The sequence below is a fragment of the Narcine bancroftii genome, chromosome 10 (assembly GCF_036971445.1).
Source record: "Narcine bancroftii isolate sNarBan1 chromosome 10, sNarBan1.hap1, whole genome shotgun sequence".
Classification (NCBI taxonomy): Eukaryota; Metazoa; Chordata; class Chondrichthyes; order Torpediniformes; family Narcinidae; genus Narcine; species Narcine bancroftii.
The window spans coordinates 29,117,609-29,144,079 of NC_091478.1; the positions used below are offsets into that span (position 1 = coordinate 29,117,609).

Below are 26,471 nucleotides of genomic sequence, written 5' to 3' on the forward strand. Positions count from 1 at the left end.
GAAGCACTTCTTGGACTGGGTGGCCAGGCAGCTGCCACAGGGCCCCATGTCTTCTGCAGATCACAGGTTTGCTAAACAACCAACAGTGCCGGCCGAGCAGCCCACGGCGTTATCACCTGAAGACAGCCCTGCCGCACTCTGCCTGGAACTGCCCCTTCGCTCCCACTGGTCCTGCTCCACTGCACCTGGAGGCCCACCCTGCTGCCCCCACCTGGCGCTGCCCTGCCACACCCACCCTGAAACACGCCACTTAGCACCATCCTGCCACATCTGCTGGCCTGCCCTGCTACACTCCGCATGGCACCACTCTGCTGCACCCACCGGCCCGACCTGTTGCACACCACCTGACACTGCTCCTGATGGCGGGCCCAGCTCAGGGACGTGCCCACCTTTGTGGAGCAGGCATTGCAGAATGACCGCCTCGACCACCATCCCTGTCCGAGCTGGGCATTCCGGCTGCCTTGCGCTCGGTCTCCTCACTTGAACTGATGTGGGAACTGGCAGCACACGATGTTCAAGATGCAGAGGAATGCGGCAGTGTTGTTCTACAAGTACGGCCCCTGGGGTGCCCTGACTCCCAGCTGATGGTCTGGGACTATATTATCTCAGCGGGGTCGAGAGCGGGAGAAGGGTATTTTGCCCTTCGGGATGCTACTCCTCCACCTCAGTGCCACTGTTCAGCACCAGGTCTACATCCTGAGCTCCATCCATACCTTCCTGCCATCTCCTTGCTTTTGGGCAAGACCTCCTATGCTGCTTGCCAGCTCTTGCCCCGCCAGGGGTCCGTGCCTGAGGGAGACCACTCCGAGTGGGCTGCAGACCAGTCACATGGGCAGCTGCAGTTGTCCAGATGCTTACACAGAATCTATTTTGTATTAAATGCACATTTATTACTCAGTCAAAATAAACATCACTACTGAACAAAATAGAACATTTGCAAAGTGGTACAGTGTATGGAGAGGGCATCAAAGATTATGGACAAATCAAGTGGCAATACCAGGACAGACATATAAATTTATCCAAATGAGTGACAATAACAGGAAGGCAAATTTTTTGAAAAGTATTATTTTTAACTAGCGACACATTGGAAAATTTTGTGCTGAAGTCACTGAAAATCAAAAGCAAGCAATCCAGGAAAGCAAATGTTGGTCTTTATGACAAGATATTTCAAATAAAAGTGTAAAATTGTCTTTATAGAACAATCTCAGGACTTGCTGACACCACAAGCTGGGACATTGTGTAGCTCTGGCCCCCTTGCCTTTTTATACAAGGATGATACTCACTATAGAGGGAACACAGGAAAGATTCACTAGGTAGGTTTCTGGGATAATGGGTGGTTATTTCAAGAGTTAATGAGTATGCTTGATCAAAATTCTCTACATCATAGAACAGTGATGGGTGATCTTGTTGAGACAATAACATTGACAGGAGAATGCTTGCTTCCCTTGGCCGAGGAGTCTCGATCCACTGGTCACAGTCTCAGAATTAGGGGAAATGAGGAAAAAAAAATCACTTCACCTTGAAAAGGATAGATTTCTGGGCATTGGAGAGAAATGAGGAATGGCAGAGCAGTTTAGAAGTATTAAATAAGCTACTGCTAATTATGCTCTGAATTGGCCAAATAGAATGAATAGAATATTGTGTAATAAATGGGGAAATAGGGTGTTGAAAGCTGTTTCTCGGACTGGAGGGAGGCCCATAGTGGAGTTGATGAGGGCCAATAGAATGAATTCTGTTTTAAATAGGAGAAAAGCACAGAGAGACATGGGTGTGTGCTGTAAAATCTAAGTAAAAGCTTTCATTTATAGAATATAGCACTTTGATCTTAAGCGTTTATTTTCAAGAACACTGGGGTGGGATGGGAGTGTTCTCAATAAACATCAATCATGCAGACTGTAAAGAAAGCCACAACACCCAAAGGAGAGGGAGGGAGGGAGAGAGGGATAAGGAACAAGAGAGAGGCAGGGTTGGGGGTGGGGTGGGGGGGAGGAGCTGCTAATGGAAACCAGAGAAATCAATGTCACAGCTTTGTGTTTGAAAGGTTCCCACATGGAACATGAAGTGTTGTTCCTCGAATTTGCGGGTGGTCCCAGTCTGGCAGTGCAAGAGGCCATGGACAGGCATGTCAGTAAGGAAATGGAACAGGAAATTGAAATATGTTATTGTAACTTGGAGATCCATGCTATTACAGCGGACAGAGCAAAGGTGCTCAACGAAGCGATCTCCTAGTCTGCATCTAGTCTCTCCGATGTAGAGGAGACCACAATAGAAGCACCGAATGCAGTAGGCGACCCCTGCAGGTTCAAAGATGAAGTGTTGCTTCACATAAAACTTAGAACACTACAGGCCCTTTGGCCCTCGATGCTGTGCCAAACCACATATTCCTTTAAAATAAAAGTACTAAACCCACCCTACTCTCTAACCCTCTATTTTTCTTTCATATATGTGCCTGTCCAAGAATCTCTTAAATGACCCTATTGTATCAGCTTCCATCACTACCATCCCTGGCAAGGCATTCCAGACATCTACTTTCGAGAAAAAAAAAACTTGCCTCTGATGTCTCCTCTAAATTTTCCTCCCATAACTTTGTAAATATGTCCTCTGGTGTTTGCTATTCCTGCCCTGGGAAACCGGTGCTTCTCATAATCTTGTAGACCTCTATCAAGTCTCCTCTCATCCTTCAACACTTCAAAGAGAAAAGTCCCAGATCTGCTAACCTTGCTTTATAAGATTTGTTTTCCAAAACAGGCAGCATCCTAGTAAATCTTCTCTGCACCCTCTCCATAGCTTCCACATCCTTGCTATAATGAGATGACTAGAAATAAACACAAACTCTGTGTGGTCTTACTAGAGATTTGTAGAGTGCAACATGACCTCTCTAAACCTGAATTCAATCCCCCATTAATGAAGCCCAGCATTCCATAGGCTTTGTTAACTATCCTATCAACCTATGTGGTGACTTTGAGGGATGTATGGATTTGAAGCCCAATGTCCCTCTGTTCATCCACACTCTTAAGTAACCAACCATTAACCCAGCCTTCTGGCTTGTCCTTCCAAAATGGGTTATCTCGTACTTATCTGGATTGAACTATCTGCCACTTTTCTGCCCAACTCTGCATCCTGTCTATATCCTCTTGTAACCTTCGACAAAATTCAGTTCCATCCACAACTCTTTATAAAAATCACAAAGAGCAAAGGTCCCATAACAGAACCTTGTGACATTCCTCTAATCACCAACCTCCAGGTAGAATACTTTCCTTCCACTACTTTCCACTGCTTTCTTCCTGCAAGCTAATTTTTTATCCAAACAGCCAAGGTTTCACTGATCCCATGCCTCAGGAATTCTGGTGGAGGCTGGAACATTATGGGCATTTGAGAAACTCTTAGACGCTGGATGAAAGAGAAATTGAAGGTTATGAGGTAAGGAGGTTTTAGTTTTTTTTAAAATGTATATATAAGTCAGCACAATATTGAGGGCCGAAAAGCCTATACTGTGCTGTAATGTTCTATGTTGTAACACAACCCATTAGGTAGCACAGAAGTGGTGTCCTGAGTATCATGGTTCCAGACAATATAACCCCAGCAAGTTGGAGAGGCTATAGACCCATCACATTGAGCAGTTCGAGCACTCAGGATGTGTAATCACAAGCCTCAGGGCTACGCTGGGCATACAGAATGTAGAAATCTTTGTAGGTTTTGCTATCAATGGCAGTTGCCTTGATGGCAGGGTCTTGCACCATGACCTTGATCCAGTTCCTGAGGCATGGGGTGTTATCCAGGAACCTGGTCAACAGGAAGAGATTTAAACAGAGTTGGTAGCCAGCACATGAAACATCCATGAGTCATTAGGAAGAGCCCTGCCTAAGCCTCAGTTCCCAATCACTGAGGTCAAAAGCTAGGGTCAAAGGTTTATCACCAGGCAGCATATATCTCCCCCTCCCCCCCCCCCCCCACACCTCCTGCCTCATCCCCCACAAGGTGGCGAGGAAGGGAGAGGCAGAAACCCTCCTCACACTCACAGAAACACAAGACCTGCAGATGCTGGGATCCTGAGAAAACAAAGAGAAGCTGGAGGGACACAGTGGGACAGACAGCATCCATGGAGAGAAGTGGTCAGTCAACCTTTCGGATCTTGATCACTGACTGCCCATTTCTCTTCATAGACATTGTCTGATCTTCTGAGTCTCTCCAGCTTATCTTTGTTGTCTTCTCATTTTAAACCTTAGAACCACAGAACACTACAGCACAGAAAACAGGCCATTCAACCCTTCTAGTACATGCATAAATACTATTCCGCTAGTCCCATTGACCTACACCCAGTCCATAACCCTCCAGACCTCTCCCATCCATGTAACTATCCAATTTATTCTTAAAACCTAAGAGTGAGTTCGTATTTACCACGATGGATGGCAGCTCGTTCCACACTCCTATGACTAAGTGAAGAAGATCCCCCTAATGTTTCCCCTGAACCTTTCCCTTTCACCCTAAAACTATGTCCTCTCATATTTATCTCCTAATCTAAGTGGAAAGACCCTACTCGCATTTACTCTGTCTATACCCCTCATAATTTTGTAAACCTCTATCAAATCTTCTATGCTCCAAGGAATAAAGACTTAACCTATTTAATTTTTCCCTGTAACTCAACTCCTGAAGACCCGACAACATCCTAGTAAATCTTCTCTGTACTCTTTCAATCTTACAGATATCCTTCCTGTAGTTTGGAAACCAGAACTGCATACAAATTTGGCCTCACCAATGTCTTATACAACCTCACCATAACATCCCAACTCCTATTCTGAATATTTTGATTTAAGAAGGTGGGCTGAGACTGACAACAGATCCAGACATGATGGGCCAAATGGCCTCTGTGTGTGTGTGGCCTAACGTGCAGGGTCCAATGATACTCACTTGTGCAATGAGAAGGCCTCCATCCGTTCAAACCAGGGCCACAGCATGTAGTCAACCATAGTCACAGCATCACCGCCAAAGAATGGAGTCTTCGCCACAGACAAACACTGTAAGGAGCCAGAGATCACACAGGCACGCTCTCCAGGACCACTCACACAGGGTCAACAGGCACATTCCAGGACTGGGCACACGGAATCTGGGGCCGCATACACGGAGCACAGGCCTGACAGGCATGCTCACCGGGACCACGCACAAGTAGCACAGAGTTGACAGAAATTCCCTCTGGGACCACACACACAGAGCATGGGGCTGCGCACGTGGAGTACGGAACCAACAGGCTTGCTCTCTGGGACCACACACATGCAGCACAGGGCAGAGAGGTACGCTCTCCAGTACATTGGGCATTGAATCAGAAAATATAAGAGCTGGACAAGATCATTCAGCCCTTTGAGTCTGCTTGAACATTCAGTACTATCTTGTGATCTCAGTACCCAATTCCTCGACTTTCCCTCCACACCCTTTGCCCTCCTTTAGCCACAAAGGCCATATCCAACTTACTTTTGAATATATTTAATGATCTGTGTCAACAACCTTCAGTGGTAGGGAGCCACAGGTTTACAACTCTCTGAGTGGAGGTTTCTCCTCACCTCTGTGCTGAATAGCTTCCCCCTTATTCTCAGACTGTGCCCCCTTGTTCTAGACTTGTCCAACATCGGGAATATTCTTCCCGCATCTAACTTGTTTGGTTGTCAGTTTTATACGTTTCACTGTGATCCCCTTTCATTCTTCTAAACACCAATGAGTATAACCCTGGTGAGCCCAGGCTTCAGTCTCTGAGGCCAGGAGTTAGACAGGAGTCAGTGCAAATGTACACTGCAGTGTCTGTTGCTCATGGATGGCAAACATTCATGATCCCACTGAGTTCTCACAGGCATACCTCTAGAGCCAACATTAACAACCTGAGATCTTGGTCCCAGGGTGTCACTGATTCTCCCCTTACCTGTTCAAAGAAGCAGAGATGATTCCAAAACCCCTCCTCCAGCTCGGACGTATCTTCAGACTTCTGTCTACTCCTTAAGATCTTGTACATGCAGCCTGTCAGCTGGTCACAGAGGTAGAGAGAGGCATTAATGGCCAGTGACTCAATATTACATGGTGCTTCAGATGTCCATTTCCCCTTTGATTCCACCCACCACAGACAATCTCGAGGCACGACTCCCAGTCTTGTACCTTACTAAAATGTTCCAACAGCATCTTTTGTCTGGCCTTCTCATAGGGGTCTGCCGGCAATAGCTTTCTCCCAGAATAACTCTCATCCAGGAATTCACACGTGATAGGAGACTCATAGATCAGCTGATTTTGGGAGGTCTCCAGCACTGGCACCAGGCCAAGGGGGTTCTTCTCAAAGAACCAATCTGGTTTTCTTATTAGATTGATGTTGATGGTTTCATACCTTGAAGAGGGTAAAGCTACAGCTGAGAACATTTTGTGTACAGTTTTCTAGAAATGCATTCCCTCCCCTCCTCTCCAAAACACAAAGGTCATCTGTATTCATAGAACATAAAACAGTACAGCCTATGAACATTCCCTTTGGCCTACATGTCTGTGCCGAACACGATGTCCAAATTAAACCAAAACCCTGCTACTTGCACATGACCCACACCCCTGCATATGCATGTGTCTTTATAGAAACCTCTTAACATTATTATTGTATATACCTCCATCACTCTCCATGGTAGCCCATACCAGGCACCCATCACTCTGTGTATATAAAAAAACCGGTCCCATCACATCTCATTTAAGCTCCCCACATTTCCCTCATCATAAATTCATGTCGTCCAGTACATGACATTTTTACCCTGAAAGAAAGATTCTGTTTGATTACCCTATCAATGCCTCTCATAATTGTCTAAACTTCGATCATGTCTTCTCTCAACTTCCTACATCAGAGAAAACAACCCAGGTTTGTCCATACTCTCTCCATATCACATACCCTCTAATCCAGGCAACATCCTAGTGACCCTCTTCTGTGCCCTTTCCAAAGTCTCCACATCCTACCTATAATGGGGTGACCAGAAGTGCAAACAATACTCCAGGTGTGGATGAACAAGTGATTTATATACAGCACATAAAACATAAAACATTATAGCACAGTATCAGCCTTTTAGCTCACGATGTTGTGCCAACCTATACAAACCTACACAATAAATTAAATCTTCCCTACCTCACACCCATAACTTTTTTTTGCATCCATGTGCAGACAACACTCCTTCCTTACTTTTATACTCCATGTCCTATCCAATGAAGCTCCCTCTGCACCTCAATACTTTTAAGAACCCTGCCATTAACTGTATACATTACCCTTACATTTCACCTCCAAAAGTGCAGTACACTTGTCTGGATTAACCATCTGCTATTTCTTTGCCCATCTCTGTAACTGATCTAAATCCTGTCCACAACTCCACCAGTCTTTGTAACATTTGCAAACTTACTAATCCACCCACTGACTTTTTCATCCAACTTGTGTGTGTGTGTGTGTGTGTGTGTGTGTGTGTGTGTGTGTGTGTGTGTGTGTGACTAAGAAGCAGGGGTCCCAACATTGATCCCTGTGGAACACCACTGGTCCAAGGCCTCCAGCCTGAATAACAACTTTCCATCTTACCCTTTACCTTCTATGAACAAGTTATATTTGTGTCCAAACTATCAACATACCTTGGATCCCATACATCTGCACCTTCCGACTCAGCCTACCATGAGTTACCTTGTCAAAAAACACCTTACTAAAGTTCATATAGATAACATCTACTGTCCTTCCCTCATCAACAATTTTTGTTACTTTCTCATAAAGCCACATTGAATATCCTAATCTACCTAGGACTTTCCAAGTGTACATCAATCCTCTCCCTCAGTATCCTCTCAAACAGTTTCCCTACCACTGATGTGTGGTTTACTAGCCTGTAATTTCCTGGATTATCATTTTCCCCCTTTTGAACAATGGTACAACATCAACCACTCTCCAGTACTCTAGGCCCCTTATGTCATTAGTGAGGATGAAAAGTTCTTTGTCAAGGCTCCAGCAGTAACCTATTCACTTGCCTCTTTCAATAACCGGGGATCTATCCCATTAGGCCCAGGGGACATGCCCAGCTCAATGCTCCTCTAAAACCCAATCAGCACCTCTTTCTTGATCTCAGAATGCTCCACACATGAGCATTCTCCACATGACACTCCCTATCACTGCCCATGTTCTTCTCCTTGGGAAACACAGATACAATGTACTCATTGATTACCTCACCCACTTCCTCAAACTCCAAGCATATGTACGCCCACACCTCCTTCTGTACCACTATTCAGGGCACCAAATAGAATTAGAATCAGGATTTATTGTCACAAACATGTCATGAAATGGAGAGTTTTGTGGCAGCAGCATAGTGTAAATATACATATTATAACCATCTTACAAAATTACTATATAAATAAAACAATAATAGTGCATGAAAAGTCAGGCAGTGTCTTTGGCTCATTGATTATCCAGGAATCTGATGGCAGCGGGGAAGAAGCTGTCCTTCCAAGTGAAGCTACACTTCACGTAAATCTGCAGGGTTCATCTACTGCATCTGATTCTGGACAGGGTGCTGTGCAGCGACGCAGACTTAATAAGTGACCTTGATGTAGGGGAGCCATTAGGGAATAGTGACCATGGTATGGTTACTTTTAAGCTGCAATTAGAAAGGGAAATGGAAAGGAAGTCGGAAGCATCTGTACTTCAGTTAAATAAAGGGAATTTTGCAGCTATGAGGGAGGAGCTATCCAAAATAAAATGGGAAGATACACTAGCTGGGAGGACAACTGGGGAAAAATGGCAGGTTTTTATGGACATTTTTCACAGGATTCAGGACAAATTTATTCCAAAGTGGAGGAAAGGCTCTAGGAGATGCAAATGGCAGTCCTGGCTAACTAAGGAAATCAAGTGCATTATCAAGTCCAAAGGGAGTAATTATAAGATAGCGAAGCGGAGTGGGAAATTAGAGGATTGGGAAACCTTCAAAGAACATCAGAGGGTAACTAAGAAAGCCATAAGAGATGGGAAAATGAAGTACGAGAGGAAATTAGCAGATAATATTGCGGAGGATAGCAAAAGCTTTTTTAAGTATGTGAAGAGGAAGAAATTGGTTTGGTCTAAAATTGGCCCTTTGAAAATGGGCAAGGGTGAATTACCGGAAACAAGGAGATGGCAGAGGAATTTAACAAATACTTTGCAACTGTCTTCACCAAGGAGGATATAGGTTATAGTCAGTTAGGGGGTAGTGGTCATGCGGTACCAAGAGACTTGGGGAACTTTACTGGGGAGGTAGGGGATCTAATGGATATCCGGATCCAGAAGCAGGAGGTTATGAGTAAATTGTTGGGACTGAGGGCTGATAAATCCCCAGGGCCTGGTGGGCTGCATCCTAGGGTGCTTAAAGAGGTGGCTATGGAAATTGTGGAGGCACTGGTCGACATTTTCCAAAGTTCCATAGATTCCGGGGAGGTCCCTGAGGATTGGAGAGTGGCTGATGTGGTGCCGCTTTTTAAGAAAGGAGGGAAGGAGAAAACGGGAAATTATAGACCGGTTAGCCTGACATCAGTGGTGGGGAAGATATTGGAGTCCAGCATAAAAGGAGAAATAGCAGAACACTTAGTCAGTAATAATAGTATAAGGGCTAGTCAGCATGGATTCCTTAAGGGTAAGTCATGCTTGACTAACCTTCTGGAATTTTTTGAGGATGTGACAAAGAAGGTGGACTCAGGAGAGCCAGTGGATGTGGTGTATTTGGACTTCCAGAAGGCCTTTGATAAGGTACCGCACGGGAGTCTAGTGGGCAAGATCAGGGAGCATGGTATTGGAGGTAAGGTGCTGACATGGATAGGAAATTGGTTAAGAGATAGGAAACAAAGGGTTGGAGTAAATGGGTCTTTTTCAGAATGGCAGGATGTGACGAGTGGAGTGCCTCAGGGATCGGTGTTGGGTCCTCAGTTGTTTGCAATTTATGTTAATGATTTGGATGAGGGGATTATAAATAACATGAGCAAATTTGCAGATGACACTAAACTGGGTGGCGGTGTGGGGTGTGAGGAGGATGTAAGGAAAATGCAGAGGGACTTGGACAGGCTGGAGGAGTGGGCGGCTAAATGGAAGATGAATTTCAATGTGAACAAATGTGAGGTTATTCATTTTGGGGGAAGTAATAGGAAAGCTGAGTATTATTTAAATGGAGACAAGCTAGGGAGTGGGGAAGTGCAAATGGATCTAGGTGTACTTGTTCACCGGTCACTGAAGGCTAGCATGCAGGTTCAGAAAGCTGTGAAGAAGGCAAATGGAATGTTGGCTTTCATAAAGAGAGAATTGGAGTATAAGAACAGAGACGCCCTTCTGCAGTTATACAGGGCCCTGGTGAGACCCCACCTGGAGTATTGCGTCCAGTTCTGGTCTCCAAACTTGAGGAAGGACATACTAGCTATAGAGGGTTGCAGCGCAGATTTACAAGGTTAGTTCCAGGGATGGCAGGGTTGTCATATGCAGCAAGGCTAGAAAAACTGGACTTGTATCCATTGGAATTTAGAAGGATGAGGGGGGACATGATTGAGGTATACAAAATCATCAGGGGGATAGACAAGGTGAAGTCTGATTACTTGTTCCCAATGATGGGGGAGACGAGGACTAGAGGGCATAGTTTAAGAATACAGGGTAGGCCCTTTAGGACGGAGATGAGAAAGCATTTTTTTACCCAGAGAAGTGTGAATCTGTGGAATGCTCTGCCACAGAGGGTGGTAGAGGCGGATTCGCTGACTATGTTCAAAAGAGAGTTAGATAAGACTCTTGTGGGTAACGGAGTTAAGGGTTATGGGGATAAGGCTGGAAAGGGGTACTGATGGTAATGATCAGCCATGATCTAAAATGGCGGTGCTGGCCCGACGGGCCAAATGGCCTACTCCAGCTCCTACTGCCTATTGTCTATTGCATCCGGTGCTCCCGATGTGGCCTCCTCTACATCGGAGAGACTGGACACAGACTGGAAGATCATTTCATTCAATGCCTTAGCTCTGTCTGCCACAATAGTGTGGATATCTCAGTGGCAACATATTTCAATTCCCTGTCTCATTCCCTTGCCGACAAGTCTGTCCATGGTCTCATGCATTGCCAGATTGAGACTACCTGCAAATTGGAGGAACAATACCTCATCTTCAATCTGGGCACCCTCCAACCGAATGGAGATCAACATCGACCTCTGGTTTCTGATAATCCCCTCCTCCTCACTCCCCTTCCTCTATTTCTCCTTTCCTCTAGCTCTCTCTCTCTCTTTTTCTCTTTCTTTGCCTATCTCCTTTCCTCTAGCTCTGCAATTCTCACCTTGCCTTTCCTCTCCTAACCTATTTATGTCCAATTATCTCCATTTGCCTGTTTGTCCATACTCCTCCTCTGCCCTTCCCTCCTCCCCCAGCCTTTTTATTTAGGTTCCTGCCTTCTTTTTGATCATACCTTGAAGAAGGGCTCAGGACCGAAGCATTGGTTATATATCTTTACTTCCTATGGACGCTGTAAGACCTGCTGAGTTCCTCCAGTATTTCTGTGTTTTTACTACAATCATAGCACCTTCAGATGTTCATGTTTCACTCCAAACATAAGTACCCTCCTTTGTCCTATCTTCTCCCTAATCATCCTCTTTTGGTACAAGTATAAAATGCCCTGGGAATTTATTTAATCCTGCTCACCAAGGACATCTCATGGCCCCTTCTGACCTTCCATATGTCCTGACTGTGCCCTTTCCTACAAGCTTTATACTCCTCCAAGACCCTGTCAGATTGTAGTGTCTGGATCTTTACATATGCTTCCTTTTTCCTTTATGAAGTTCAAAACCTCTCTGGTCATCTAAAGTTTTCTTACCTGACCATCCCTGACCTTTCTTTTCACTGGAACATACTGGGCCTGGACTCTAATTGGTTGGCCCTTCAGTAACTGCCACTCATCTGTTGTGGGCTTGACTGATAACAGTTGCTTCTAATTAACCCCCCCCCTCAACTCCCACCCCACCCCCAGTTCCTGACTAATCTGTGGGAGCTCTATAGAGGGTACAGGTGAGATTTACCAGGTTGCAGTCTGGATCAGAGAACGTCTTTTGAGGAATAGTTTTCTCTTTGGAGCAACAAAGGAAGGCTTAATAGAGATGTATAAGAGGATGAAGCCCAGAGACATAGAGTACAGCTCATGGTGGCAGTGCCAATACTAGAAGGCATCTGCTTAAGATGAATGGAAGAAAATTCAGGGGAGATGTCAGAGGTAGATTTTTTTTTTACACCAAGAGTGGTGGGTATGTGGAATGCATTGCCAGGAATAATGGTTGAGGCTGATACAATAGGGACATTTAAAAGACTCTTAGAAGGATATGTGACTGTGAGGGAGTAAGTTTGATCATGGAGTAAGTTTATTAAGGTTAGCATAACGTGGGCTGAAGGGCTTGTTCTCTGCTGAATATGTTCTAGAATCAAATACAAGAAGAATGGCTCTAAACTAGCAATGCAAAAGAGTGCAACTCTCACATGCCGAAAGTTTTAAATGGCATTGATTAACCCTGGCAGTTACTTATTTGTAATAAAAAAACAAATAGCTCATTAGTATTCTTTTGAAGAGAAGAATAACCACCCTTAGTCCAAAGAATTAATTCTAAAATAGGCCAAAACAATCTCCATAGGCAGAAATATTCAGCCCTAGGCTAGGGGAATCACAACAAATACATGTCTCTCCACGACAGCTATACCCAAATGAGACAAGGCTGTGTGACAGAGGAAACAAAGACTTCATTAGAACTGCAATCATTCAGATGAGATCTCACCAGCACTGTCTTTGTAAAACCCTCCAACTCCTCAGGAAGGTCATGTGAACCCTCTCCCAGGCCATTGATCCCAGCCCTGACTCCCACTCACACTGTTGGCTAAATTGGACTGGCCACATCAATCCCTCAGTACTGCAGCAGCTCAGATTTTCTGCTAAAGGCACTGTGGTGAGTTTTGATTCATGAGATTCAGAGTTGTTTGTCCACCCCACTGGACTGTGGTGTTAGTCCTCCCACCTAGGCTCAGACAGGGGTAAGACACTTCCCACTTACTTGATTCCCTTGGCCTCCAGCACCAGACGCGTGCGCTGGGCATATGGACAGTACTTCATGCTGTAAAGACGAATTGTTCCCTGAGGCACAGGGCCTGGGATAGGGCTTCCTGTGAAGGGGAGGTAAATAATCAGTTGTCAGAAAGTGAACAGTGGTGAGATTTAAACACCCCGGGGTTAGAAGGATGTAAACAACTGCAAGCTGGGAGAACTCCTGTGTATTTGATGAAACTAGGAATAACTTACTTATTATGACACGTAAAGAGACCATCAGTCCATTCCAACTCCCTGCAGTATGCAGTCTGTGCAGAGTTTGCACATTCCTTGTTACCATGTGAATTTCCCCCAGTGCTTCAGTTTTTGCCTGCATTCAAAAGATTAGTAGGATGACAGAGTAATTGGCAATTATAAGTTGTTCCTTGTGTAGGTGAATGTGGAAGGAGCTGATTGGAATATGTAGGGAATAAACTGCAGGGAAAGTTAGTGGAGAGAAGGATTGTTCTGCGAACTGGCTTTGACTCAATGGGCTGAATGGCATCCTATTTCAAGGAAATTGAAAAGTAGAAATAGTGATTTAATGACTGCTTTACAGAAGTAAATGTTTTGCTACATTTATGCAGGGCCTAGAGACCACATCCTGGGTAGCAGGGTGCAGCTGGCTCCCCTCATCCAAGAAAGATAATGTTTGTTACAGAGGGAGTGAAGGATTATCAGCCTGATTTGTGGGATAGCAGGGCTGTGACAGGAGATTGGGCTGACGAGGCCCTACTCACCATGGATTGGAAGCATGAGTAGGGATCTCATTAAAATAGGCAAAATTATGAGAATTAAATTTATTGTTTTTAAATTTAGACATACAGCACAATAACAGGCCCCTTTCATTCCACAACCCCATGCTGCCCAATTACACCCAAATGACATACAACCCTCAGTACGTTTTGAAGGGTGGGAGGAAACTGGAGCACCTGGGGAAAACCCATACAGACACGGGGAGAATGTACAAACTTCTTACAGACAGCGCCACATTCAAACCCTGGTCCCAATCATTGGCACTGTATTAGCACTGTATTAGCATTGTATTAGCACTGTATTAGCATTGTATTAGCACTGAATTAGCATTGTGTTAGCACTGTATTAGCATTGTGTTAGCAATGTATTAGCATTGTATTGGCACTGTATTAGCACTGTATTAGCATTGTGTTAGCACTGTATTAGCATTGTGTTAGCACTGTATTAGCATTGTATTGGCACTGTATTAGCATTGTATTAGCATTGTGTTAGCACTGTATTAGCATTGTGTTAGCACTGTATTAGCATTGTATTGGCACTGTATTAGCATTGTATTAGCACTGAATTAGCATTGTGTTAGCACTGTATTAGCATTGTGTTAAAACTGTATTAGCATTGTATTAGCACTGTGTTAGCATTGTATTAGCACTGAATTAGCATTGTATTATCACTGTATTAGCATTGTGTTAGCACTGTATTAGCATTGTGTTAGCACTGTATTAGCATTGTGTTAGCACTGTATTAGCATTGTGTTAGCACTGTATTAGCATTGTATTAGCACTGTATTAGCATTGTATTGGAACTGTATTAGCATTGTATTAGCACTGAATTAGCATTGTGTTAGCATTGTATTAGCACTGTATTAGCATTGTGTTAGCACTGTATTAGCATTGTATTGGAACTGTATTAGCATTGTGTTAGCACTGTATTAGCATTGTATTAGCACTGTGTTAGCATTGTGTTAGCATTGTGTTAGCATTGTGTTAGCACTGTGTTAGCATTGTATTAGCACTGTATTAGCATTGTGTTAGCACTGTATTAGCATTGTATTGGCACTGTATTAGCATTGTGTTAGCATTGTATTAGCATTGTGTTAGCACTGTGTTAGCATTGTATTAGCACTGTATTAGCATTGTGTTAGCACTGTATTAGCATTGTATTAGCACTGTGTTAGCATTGTGTTAGCATTGTATTAGCATTGTGTTAGCACTGTGTTAGCATTGTATTAGCACTGTATTAGCATTGTGTTAGCACTGTATTAGCATTGTATTAGCACTGAATTAGCATTGTGTTAGCACTGTATTAGCATTGTATTAGCACTGTGTTAGCATTGTGTTAGCATTGTGTTAGCATTGTGTTAGCACTGTGTTAGCATTGTATTAGCACTGTATTAGCATTGTGTTAGCACTGTATTAGCATTGTATTGGCACTGTATTAGCATTGTGTTAGCATTGTATTAGCATTGTGTTAGCACTGTGTTAGCATTGTATTAGCACTGTATTAGCATTGTGTTAGCACTGTATTAGCATTGTATTGGCACTGTATTAGCATTGTATTAGCACTGTGTTAGCATTGTGTTAGCATTGTATTAGCATTGTGTTAGCACTGTGTTAGCATTGTATTAGCACTGTATTAGCATTGTGTTAGCACTGTATTAGCATTGTATTAGCATTGTATTAGCACTGTGTTAGCATTGTATTAGCACTGTATTAGCATTGTGTTAGCACTGTATTAGCATTGTATTAGCACTGTGTTAGCATTGTGTTAGCATTGTATTAGCATTGTGTTAGCACTGTGTTAGCATTGTATTAGCACTGTATTAGCATTGTGTTAGCACTGTATTAGCATTGTATTAGCATTGTATTAGCACTGTGTTAGCATTGTATTAGCACTGTATTAGCATTGTGTTAGCACTGTGTTAGCATTGTATTAGCATTGTATTAGCACTGTGTTAGCATTGTATTAGCACTGTATTAGCATTGTGTTAGCACTGTATTAGCATTGTATTAGCACTGTGTTAGCATTGTGTTAGCATTGTATTAGCATTGTGTTAGCACTGTGTTAGCATTGTATTAGCACTGTATTAGCATTGTGTTAGCACTGTATTAGCATTGTATTAGCATTGTATTAGCACTGTGTTAGCATTGTATTAGCATTGTATTAGCATTGTATTAGCACTGTGTTAGCATTGTATTAGCACTGTATTAGCATTGTATTAGCAGTGTGTTAGCATTGTGTTAGCATTGTATTAGCATTGTGTTCGCACTGTGTTAGCATTGTATTAGCACTGTATTAGCATTGTGTTAGCACTGTATTAGCATTGTATTGGCACTGTATTAGCATTGTGTTAGCATTGTATTAGCATTGTATTGGCACTGTATTAGCATTGTGTTAGCACTGTATTAGCATTGTATTGGCACTGTATTAGCACTGTATTAGCATTGTGTTAGCACTGTATTAGCATTGTGTTAGCACTGTATTAGCATTGTGTTAGCACTGTATTAGCATTGTGTTAGCACTGTATTAGCATTGTGTTAGCACTGTATTAGCATTGTATTGGCACTGTATTAGCATTGTATTAGCATTTTGTTAGCACTGTATTAGCATTGTGTTAGCACTGTATTAGCATTGTGTTAGCACTGTATTAGCATTGTGTTAGCACTGTATTAGCATTGTATTAGCACTGTGTTAGCACTGTATTAGCATTGTGTTAGCACTGTATTAGCATTGTGTTAGCACTGTATTAGCATTGTATTGGCACTGTATTAGCACTGTATTAGCATTGTGTTAGCACTGTATTAGCATTGTGTTAGCACTGTATTAGCATTGTATTGGCACTGTATTAGCACTGTATTAGCATTGTGTTAGCACTGTATTAGCATTGTGTTAGCACTGTATTAGCATTGTGTTAGCACTGTATTAGCATTGTGTTAGCACTGTATTAGCATTGTATTGGCACTGTATTAGCATTGTATTAGCATTTTGTTAGCACTGTATTAGCATTGTATTAGCACTGTGTTAGCACTGTATTAGCATTGTGTTAGCACTGTATTAGCATTGTGTTAGCACTGTATTAGCATTGTATTAGCACTGTGTTAGCACTGTATTAGCATTGTGTTAGCACTGTATTAGCATTGTGTTAGCACTGTATTAGCATTGTATTAGCACTGTGTTAGCACTGTATTAGCATTGTGTTAGCACTGTATTAGCATTGTATTAGCATTGTGTTAGCACTGTATTAGCATTGTGTTAGCACTGTATTAGCATTGTATTGGCATTGTGTTAGCATTGTATTGGCACTGTATTAGCACTGTATTAGCATTGTGTTAGCACTGTATTAGCATTGTATTAGCACTGTGTTAGCATTGTGTTAGCACTGTATTAGCATTGTGTTAGCACTGTATTAGCATTGTGTTAGCACTGTATTAGCATTGTATTAGCACTGTGTTAGCACTGTATTAGCATTGTGTTAGCAGTGTATTAGCATTGTGTTAGCACTGTATTAGCATTGTATTAGCACTGAATTAGCATTGTGTTAGCACTGTATTAGCATTGTATTGGCACTGTATTAGCACTGTATTAGCATTGTGTTAGCACTGTATTAGCATTGTGTTAGCACTGTATTAGCATTGTGTTAGCACTGTATTAGCATTGTATTGGCACTGTATTAGCATTGTGTTAGCAATGTATTAGCATTGTATTGGCACTGTATTAGCATTGTATTAGCACTGTGTTAGCACTGTATTAGCATTGTGTTAGCAGTGTATTAGCATTGTGTTAGCACTGTATTAGCATTGTGTTAGCACTGTATTAGCATTGTATTGGCACTGTATTAGCACTGTATTAGCATTGTGTTAGCACTGTATTAGCATTGTGTTAGCACTGTATTAGCATTGTGTTAGCACTGTATTAGCATTGTGTTAGCACTGTATTAGCATTGTATTGGCACTGTATTAGCATTGTGTTAGCACTGTATTAGCATTGTGTTAGCACTGTATTAGCATTGTATTGGCACTGTATTAGCATTGTGTTAGCACTGTATTAGCATTGTGTTAGCACTGTATTAGCATTGTGTTAGCACTGTATTAGCATCGTGTTAGCACTGTATTAGCATCGTGTTAGCACTGTATTAGCATTGTATTGGCACTGTATTAGCATTGTATTGGCACTGTATTAGCATTGTGTTAGCACTGTATTAGCATTGTATTGGCACTGTATTAGCATTGTATTGGCACTGTATTAGCATTGTGTTAGCACTGTATTAGCATTGTATTGGCACTGTATTAGCATTGTATTGGCACTGTATTAGCATTGTATTGGCACTGTATTAGCATTGTGTTAGCACTGTATTAGCATTGTGTTAGCACTGTATTAGCATTGTATTGGCACTGTATTAGCACTGTATTAGCATTGTGTTAGCACTGTATTAGCATTGTGTTAGCACTGTATTAGCATTGTGTTAGCACTGTATTAGCATTGTGTTAGCACTGTATTAGCATTGTATTGGCACTGTATTAGCACTGTATTAGCATTGTGTTAGCACTGTATTAGCATTGTGTTAGCACTGTATTAGCATTGTGTTAGCACTGTATTAGCATTGTGTTAGCACTGTATTAGCATTGTATTGGCACTGTATTAGCATTGTATTAGCATTGTGTTAGCACTGTATTAGCATTGTATTGGCACTGTATTAGCATTGTGTTATCATTGTATTGGCACTGTATTAGCACTGTATTAGCATTGTGTTAGCAGTGTATTAGCATTGTGTTAGCACTGTATTAGCATTGTATTGGCACTGTATTAGCATTGTGTTAGCAGTGTATTAGCATTGTGTTAGCACTGTATTAGCATTGTGTTAGCACTGTATTAGCATTGTGTTAGCACTGTATTAGCATTGTATTGGCACTGTATTAGCATTGTATTGGCACTGTATTAGCATTGTGTTAGCAGTGTATTAGCATTGTGTTAGCACTGTATTAGCATTGTGTTAGCACTGTATTAGCATTGTGTTAGCACTGTATTAGCATTGTATTGGCACTGTATTAGCATTGTATTAGCATTGTGTTAGCACTGTATTAGCATTGTATTAGCACTGTGTTAGCACTGTATTAGCATTGTGTTAGCACTGTATTAGCATTGTGTTAGCACTGTATTAGCATTGTGTTAGCACTGTATTAGCATTGTGTTAGCACTGTATTAGCATTGTATTGGCACTGTATTAGCATTGTGTTAGCACTGTATTAGCATTGTATTGGCACTGTATTAGCATTGTGTTAGCACTGTATTAGCATTGTATTGGCACTGTATTAGCATTGTGTTATCATTGTATTGGCACTGTATTAGCACTGTATTAGCATTGTGTTAGCAGTGTATTAGCATTGTGTTAGCACTGTATTAGCATTGTATTGGCACTGTATTAGCATTGTGTTAGCAGTGTATTAGCATTGTGTTAGCACTGTATTAGCATTGTGTTAGCACTGTATTAGCATTGTGTTAGCACTGTATTAGCATTGTATTGGCACTGTATTAGCATTGTATTGGCACTGTATTAGCATTGTGTTAGCAGTGTATTAGCATTGTGTTAGCACTGTATTAGCATTGTGTTAGCACTGTATTAGCATTGTGTTAGCACTGTATTAGCATTGTATTGGCACTGTATTAGCATTGTATTAGCATTGTGTTAGCACTGTATTAGCATTGTATTAGCACTGTGTTAGCACTGTATTAGCATTGTGTTAGCACTGTATTAGCATTGTGTTAGCACTGTATTAGCATTGTGTTAGCACTGTATTAGCATTGTGTTAGCACTGTATTAGCATTGTGTTAACCGCCACGCTAACTGTGCCGCTCAAATCCCTGAATGCTCAATGAGCTAGATTCAGGGAGCAAAAGATAAACCACTGGAAGAACTCAGCAGGTCAAGCAGCATCTGTGGAATGCAAAGGGATGGCTGACATTTGCAGATTGGCAGGCTTGAGTTATAAGGAGAGGTTGGATATTAGAACTTTTCTCCCTGGAGTATAGACTGCGGCCTCGTAGAAGTCGACCAAACCACGAGGTGGCATAGATAAGATAAATAGTCACAGCCCTTACTCCAGGTGGAGGAGTCTAAAACTAGTGGCTTTAATAGCGGAGCTGATGTAACAGCGGTGCTGCTGCTAGTATGAACCCATGAGAGAGAGACTGGAAACACAATGTTGCTCTGAAGGGTCCAACCATCTGGTCTTAATGCGGACAGTTCCATATAGGCTTTAAGCAACCTGTTAAAGGAGCCAACAGTGTTTTTAAACTAGAATCCTGCAGTCACAGAGGTCTATGCTTGGCAGAGACAACAAGGGGTTGCAGACTCTGGTGGGGGGGGGGGGGGGGGGAAGCAGGGAGAACACCATAGAGTTGGTACCAGAACATGTTAAAAGGGGCCATTAGAGAGTTAGAGGGGGGCTCATTCAGCTGTGGGGGGGGGGGTGCTGGGGGCATGTTGAAAATCACTAGCATGTGTCAACCTAGCCTCTACTGATACGGGAGGGATTGGGGCAGGTGTGACAGACAGGGATGGCCATGCCCATGGGGAGCACAGCACCTTGTTTGGGTGGGGCACAGCTCCTCATTTGGGGGGACAATGCCCATGGATGCCTCCCCCGATGCTAATCCTGGAACACCCCTGTTCAGAAGGGGAAGTAGAGGATATGACCCTGGATGGGGGGGAGAGGTAGACTGTGCAGGGCACCAGAAAGGGGAGAGCATCCACTGTGGAGAATGGGAAGTAGGGATGACTCTACAGGGCAATGACAATAGTGGCAGACCAACCAGGGGCTTAGCCATACAGGACCCGCAAAGTCTGCAGGCGACTTGCAGTCAGGGGACCAGTACAGGCTGCGGGCTGCTGTTGGCTGGTTCATGGGAATTAGGTATCGGAACCGGTATTTGAGAGGAAGCTGAGGGCAAAAAGTGCTCCCGAAGGACCTCGGGTAGTGAAGGCTTCCTGATCATGTCAGAGGTTTGGATCTGGTGCTCGGGTTGCCAATGGATCAAACAGGAGTCTGTGCAGCTACAGAGGCTGTGGGAGCGTTGGAAGTGAATCCACGGACATCAGTGTCTCTAAAGAGGCTCTCTTTTGCTTCTCTTTCTCTCATCCTGTAAGGGGTGCCAGGTGACACCAATGGCAAATCTTTGACTACCTAATGGCAAGAAGAAGACAATTTTGTATAATATTAAGTGTTCTGTACTATTACATGATGGTGGTGAAAAACCATTGTATATTCTTACTTGGTTACTGGCACCGGGTATATGTACGTTCATATGTAAGGCTAGCCCACCTTCCCTCGGTGACTCCACCCCTGGAATCCCTTAATAAAGGCAGTAAGCCAAGTCCCTCCCTCAATATGAGTCCAGGGATTGGGCCAAAACAGGAGCATGGTCCAACTCTTAATGATATTAAAAGCCTATCATTCAGCAACTCCAGCCTTTTGGTATTATTGATAGTGTATAAATGACAATAAAGAAATCTTGAATCTTGTATAGTTTTAAGATGAGAGGAGAAGATAGCGTGGGTACATATTGAAATGAATAATATAGGAGAAACTAATCCAGAACATTTTTTGTATAAATGGAACAAGGAATGTTTGAAAGGAGTACCAATTTTAAAACATTTATTCAAGATATTGAATGGAATTTGTAAACAAAGAGGAATTAAGAACTACCAAATAGCTAAAATTATGTTAAAGCAGAATCCACTTATTCCTTTTACTTTAAATAATCCTTTCTTTGATATCTGGCACAATAATGGGATAAAGAGGATAAAAGATTGTTTCTTAGGTTCTTTTTTCTTGACTTTTGAACAAATAAAAGAGAAATACAATATACCAAATAAAATTATTTTTTAATTCTATCACTTAAATCATATTTTAAAAAGAAACTAGGTGTGAATTTTAGACTTCCAGAACAGAGCCTATTTGAGTATTTAATAATTCATACAGTTTTATTGAGAAATTTATTACTAAAATGTATATGCAATTACAAGACACAATACAGAAAAATGAATTATTTAAGTAAAAAAAAAGATGGGAAAAAGATTTAAATATACAAATTCATGACAAGGCCTGGTCAAGATTGTGTCAGGAGAATGTAACTAATACAATTAATGTTAGATATCAAATGGTATAATATAAATTTTTACACCAATTATACTACACTCTGTATAAATTACATGGACTCAATCCAAATTGTTTTGACAAATGTTTCAGATGTAACAAAGAAACAGGAGCCTTATTACATGCAGTTTGGTTTTATGAAAAAGTGGGAACATTTTGGGAAGATTTGAATATATTATTGGCACAAATTATGAAGTTACAGATACCAGAAGATCCCAGAATATTTTTGCTTGGTGATTTATATGACATTGATACTAAACTGAAGATGGACAAATATCAACGAAAATTTTTGAGTGTAGCAATAGTGGTGGCATAGAAATATGGAAGTCAGATAATTTTATAAGGTTGGATAGATGGCATATGGAAATTCAGAATTGTATATCATTGGAAAAGATTACTTATAATTTAAGGAATCAACCTGAGAATTTTTATATGATTTGGAAACCATATAAGAATTTCATCAGTAAGAGTCCATCCACATCGTCCATAACACCCACTCCTCCCAATTAATATGTACAGGATAGAATAATACATTAGGAATGTATGAATAATGAATGATAAATAAATTCAGGAGTTTTCTCTTTTTTCTCTCTTTCTTTGGAGGGAGGGGGGATAAAAATAAAAATTTAGATATCATTTTCTATCGTTTTTATTATATGATGAAGAATTTATATGTACATATTGATGCAAATGAAAAATAAAATTTTCATTAAAAAAGGATGAGGAGAAAGATTTAAAAGTGATTTGAAGGGCATTTTCTTCATGCAGAGGGTGTTAAGTCTGTGGAGTTAGGTGCCAGAGGAAGTGATCCAGCCAGGTACAATTACAATGTTTAAAAGACACAGACATAGAAAGGGAAGGTTTGCAGGAATCAGGGCTGAACCCAGGCATAGACAGTTGGCCATGTTGTAATTGGACTGTGATTTGTTTGTACTGTGTTTGAGATAAAAGTAAAAACACAATGCTGAAGAAACTCAACAGGCCAAACAGTATACTCTATATATCAAAGATTGAAAATACATAACCAACGTTTTAAGCCTTGATGAAAATTGATGAACGTTTTGCTCATATCTTGATGAAGGAAGGGCTCAAGCCCGAAACGTTGGTTTTGTATCTTTGCTCCATAAAGTCCATCGACTGAGTTTCTCCTGGATTGTGTTTTTATTGTAAAACTTTCTCCCGATGTCTCCGATGGTCGGGGACTGAGGTTTGAGATGGAAAGGGAATTTGTTGACGGGATCAGCACACAAAGCCTCAGATCCGGCAGGTGGGCGGGAGAAGAGCAGCGCTGGCAGGGAGGGAGACGAGAGCGAGCGACGGGCCGGCTACGAATGTCATGCAGCAACCCTTAAGTCTTGACGCCGGAATTATAATGGCAGCAACCGGGCCGGGCAAGGAGAGGTGGGCCGCGAGAAATGGAGAGCAGGGATCGACCGCGCCAGACTCACGTACCCTTGCTCAAGGCCTTTGCTGACATACTCCAGGCTGCGGTTGGGTGAGACCACAGACCGACCCCACTGCTCACCTCGCCCGTCCGCAGGACTCAGGATAGTGTTATCACGGATGGCACTTCCTGCCAATTGTTATCGACAAGCAGAAAATGTGGGGGCGAGGGGAGGGTTCAGAAACAGACCCACCTCATTGCAGGGAAAGATTAACAGGTTATGTCTGTATTCCCTGGAGCGGACAGGAATGAGGGGAGATTTGATAGAGATATTTAAAATTATGAGGGGGATAGACAGAGTAAATGTAGATAGGCCATTTCCACTGAGGGTAATGGGAGATACAAACCAGAGGGCAATGGAGATACAAACCAGAGGGCATGGGTTAAGGGTGAAAGGGGAAAAGTTTAGGGGGAATTTCTTCACAGAGAGTGGTAGGAGTGTGGATCCAGCTGAAATGATGAATGGGGGCCCAATTTAACATTTAAGAAGAATTTGGATAGGTACATAGATGGGAGGGGGATGGAAAGATATGGATTAGGTGCAGGTCAGTGGGACTAGGCGGAACAATAGTTTGACACATACTAGAAGGGCCTGTTTTCTATGATGTATCGTTCAATGTTCGACAAGACCTCAAACAAAAATACAGAGAGAAAATACTAGAATGAAGAAGCAATTAACGTTTCAGGGCAGGGACCCTTTGTGAGAGGGTTCTGAGGAAGGGTCTCCAGTCTGATACATGATTTCTGTTTGCCTTCCCACAGATGCATCCCTGACCAGCTGAGTATTTCCACCATTTTCTGGTGGTGTTGATCTTACATTTGCAGTTTTTAAAAAAAATTCTGCCCAGATTCATGGGAAATCTAGCCAAGTCTGTTCTGGTTTAGGTGATCTGTGCTGTACCCAGGAGGAATGTGTGTGACGGCCTTGCATTGCCGACTAGTGGGGTGAACACTTACCTGGTCAGCCTGTACTGAGGTATAGTGAAAAGCTAAGTTAAATATGCTTCCCAGGCATCACAAAATGTCATCACTGGATTTAAAAATTCATAGAAAATGGCATGGTAAAAATCAAGTAAAAGATTAATTATGATAATGATCAAACCAGGTTTCTTGCATAAAACAGACAAATCAGATTCATTCCCAGCAGCTTCCTGCCATTCCAGGAGCCTCTTGCTCCTTGATGGTGACGGGAATCTGGTACAGTCACTCCATACTGTCAATCATAATGCCCAAATGCCTGTCAGGTCCAGGTCTCTGAAGGTGCTAGGTGGGTGGGGGGTGGGGCTGGTTCAGAGGAGATGATATGGAGCAAGAATTGTCTGGAGTACGGAGGTGAAATAGAAATTGGGAATGTGGGGTGACACTCCATCTCGAATCTGAAGAAGATCCTGATCTTCAGACTCTTGATACAGGTGTGTAACTTTTTTATCTGGGATTCTGAACACCGGCACTTTTTTTGGAAGATGACATCTGTTCATCAAAGATGGAGCTTGGCATCAAACATGACCCAACGCGACCCTTGCTCAACTCCCGTGTATCCTGTCATGTTCCACGTTAATAATTTGCGGTATCATCACCTAATAAGTGGCCCTTCGTGGCACACACTGTCGCTAATTAGTGCAATTATCACTTTATAAGATCAAATCCCTGTCAGGTGCTGTCACTGATTAGCACAATCGTTACTTTATAAGAGCCCCTCGCTGACGAGCATCATTGCTACCCGGCCTCTCAGCCGATGTGATATTTGAGCTGTAATGTGCTTTTACTGCATTTGCACTGTTTGAGATGTCTGTGATATCAGAGTCAGTTTTATTTTGAAGTTTTACTTTAAAATAAAAAAAGCCAGTGATATTGTGGTCTTTTAAATAGTTCAGGGATGCCATCTGCCTCTAAATTTTGGTAGTCTGGTACACATCCACATAGATTCTAGAACTTATATTGACTTAATCTAAACCTCCTGTTGTCTTGGACAGCTGCAAACACACTAAAGGACCCATTCCCACCCTAGTCATTCTCTCTTGTTCCCACTTCTCTTGGGTAGAAGACTTAAATGGATCTTCATGTGGAGGATGAATGAAATTGTGTAGAGTCTCAGAGGGATTGGTTAAATGAGTGGGGAAGAATCTGGCAACATTGGTACTTTACAATGAAAAATAGAAAATTTGCAGGATGCTGTTACGCAGAGAGATTTGCGAGTGCTTGTACATGATTCACAAAAGGTTAGTTTGCAGGTGAACAAGAAGGCAAATTATTTGCCATTGTTAAATGGATTTAAATAAACACTGGGGGGGGGGGGAAGGGGAATTGACTCCAGAAATGAAGGGGTTAGCTAAAGTGGAGAGATTGAGCAACCAGGGAATATATTTTTTGGAGTTTAGAAGGTTGGGGAAGGGGCTGGGGTGGCGGAATGGATCTTATAAAGACATACGCATTATATTAGAATTTCAGTGCCCATCTACTTTGTACATATATATGACAATAAACCTAACATAATCATTATGAAAGGAATTAATAACATAATATCACAGAGGCCATTTCCACTGGCAGTTGAGACTAGACGAATCCTCAAGATTTGAGGGAGTAGATTTAAAACAGAGATAAGGAGGACTGCTTTTCCCAGGGGGTAGTGAATATGTGGAATTCCCCACCCAAGGAAGGAGCAGAAGCTGCCTCAATGACCATATTTAAGACAGATTTTTGGATAGTTGGGGAATTATGGGGAAGAAGTGGGTAAGTTGAGCCAATCAAAGTATAATTGGAACCTGGAAATAACCTTCTTTACTCAAACTAGAGCAGAGTATAAAGATGCTGAATATGGTCCAAATTAAAACAATCTGCTGGAGGAACTTGGTGGGTCGAGCAGCATCATTAACCATATAACAGTTTACAGCACGGAAACAGGCCATGTCGGCCCTTCAAGTCCATACCAGTTCACTTGAACAACTCCACTAGCTCCTCCGCAAACTCCTGAGGAAGCAGAGGCCCTCTTCATGACGCCACCGGTGCGCTGGTTGTCATTATCTCAAAAATTTTACTA

At 42.2% G+C, this 26,471-nt stretch overlaps 1 protein-coding gene across 4 annotated transcripts; it reads right to left on the reverse strand.

Annotated features, from left to right (window-relative positions):
* Positions 1–868: 868 nt before the first annotated feature.
* LOC138744364 (glutathione S-transferase omega-1-like) lies at positions 869–26,445 on the reverse strand. Of its 4 annotated transcripts, none has more exons than XM_069900397.1 (7): positions 23,443–24,648; positions 13,298–13,415; positions 13,053–13,161; positions 6,139–6,361; positions 5,909–6,010; positions 4,909–5,015; positions 869–2,294 (listed from the first exon to the last, which is right to left on the reverse strand). In XM_069900397.1, the coding sequence occupies exons 2-7, from the start codon at positions 13,383–13,385 to the stop codon at positions 2,237–2,239; spliced, it is 687 nt and encodes a 228-aa protein (XP_069756498.1). In that variant the 5' UTR covers positions 13,386–13,415; positions 23,443–24,648; the 3' UTR covers positions 869–2,236. The 4 variants fall into 4 exon arrangements, with proteins under 4 accessions (XP_069756498.1, XP_069756496.1, XP_069756499.1 ...); XM_069900395.1 differs by having other exon boundaries at positions 869–3,783; positions 23,443–24,625; XM_069900398.1 differs by lacking the exons at positions 13,298–13,415; positions 23,443–24,648 and adding an exon at positions 26,362–26,445 and having other exon boundaries at positions 869–3,783.
* Between the last annotated feature and the right edge of the window lie 26 nt (positions 26,446–26,471).

Excerpts from the sequence above, each read along its gene's own strand:
- LOC138744364 (XM_069900395.1), bottom strand. The coding sequence starts at position 13,385 with ATGGTAACAAGGAATGTGCAAACTCTGCACAGACTGCATACTGCAGGG. Across the intron at positions 13,162-13,297 it reads CTCTTTACGTGTCATAATAA|GAAGCCCTATCCCAGGCCCT; the intron begins GTAAGTTATTCC and ends TCCCCTTCACAG. Across the intron at positions 6,011-6,138 it reads TGTTGGAACATTTTAGTAAG|CTGACAGGCTGCATGTACAA; the intron begins GTACAAGACTGG and ends CTCTGTGACCAG.